This window comes from Eimeria tenella, genomic scaffold (genome assembly GCF_000499545.2).
Source record: "Eimeria tenella Houghton genomic scaffold, Eth_scaff2523, whole genome shotgun sequence".
Taxonomy (NCBI): Eukaryota; Apicomplexa; class Conoidasida; order Eucoccidiorida; family Eimeriidae; genus Eimeria; species Eimeria tenella.
In genome coordinates, this window is record NW_013542390.1 from 5,336 (window position 1) to 5,605 (window position 270).

The 270-nt window shown below is 60.4% G+C and overlaps 1 protein-coding gene across 1 annotated transcript in view; it reads right to left on the reverse strand.

Moving 5' to 3' along the window:
• Positions 1 to 62, reverse strand: part of ETH_00042785 (uncharacterized protein) — a gene marked incomplete at both ends in the record, with an annotated part of 1,219 nt that extends 1,157 nt beyond the window's left edge. Inside the window, one exon of the mRNA XM_013375111.1 lies at positions 1 to 62. Coding sequence (XP_013230565.1) covers positions 1 to 62 — 62 coding nt within the window.
• Between the last annotated feature and the right edge of the window lie 208 nt (positions 63 to 270).

A 270-nucleotide genomic window follows, 5' to 3' on the forward strand; every position in this document is an offset into this window, starting at 1 on the left:
GCAACGATTCGACGGGCTGCTGCAGCTGCGGACTTGCCGCTGCAGCTGAAGCAGGAAAGCATATGCTGCTGGCGCTGATGCTGCTGCTGCTGCTTTCGCTGTTGCTGCCCTTGATGCTGCTGCTCTCCCCTATGCTGTATTCGTTGCTGCTGCTGCTGCTGCTGCTGCTAGAGACCAGCTTCCGAGGCAGGCCGGAGCTTCGGCGTGCAAAGGGAGAGACTTGCCGATACTGTGGCATCTGCAGCAGCACCTGCTGGTTCTGCTGCTGCT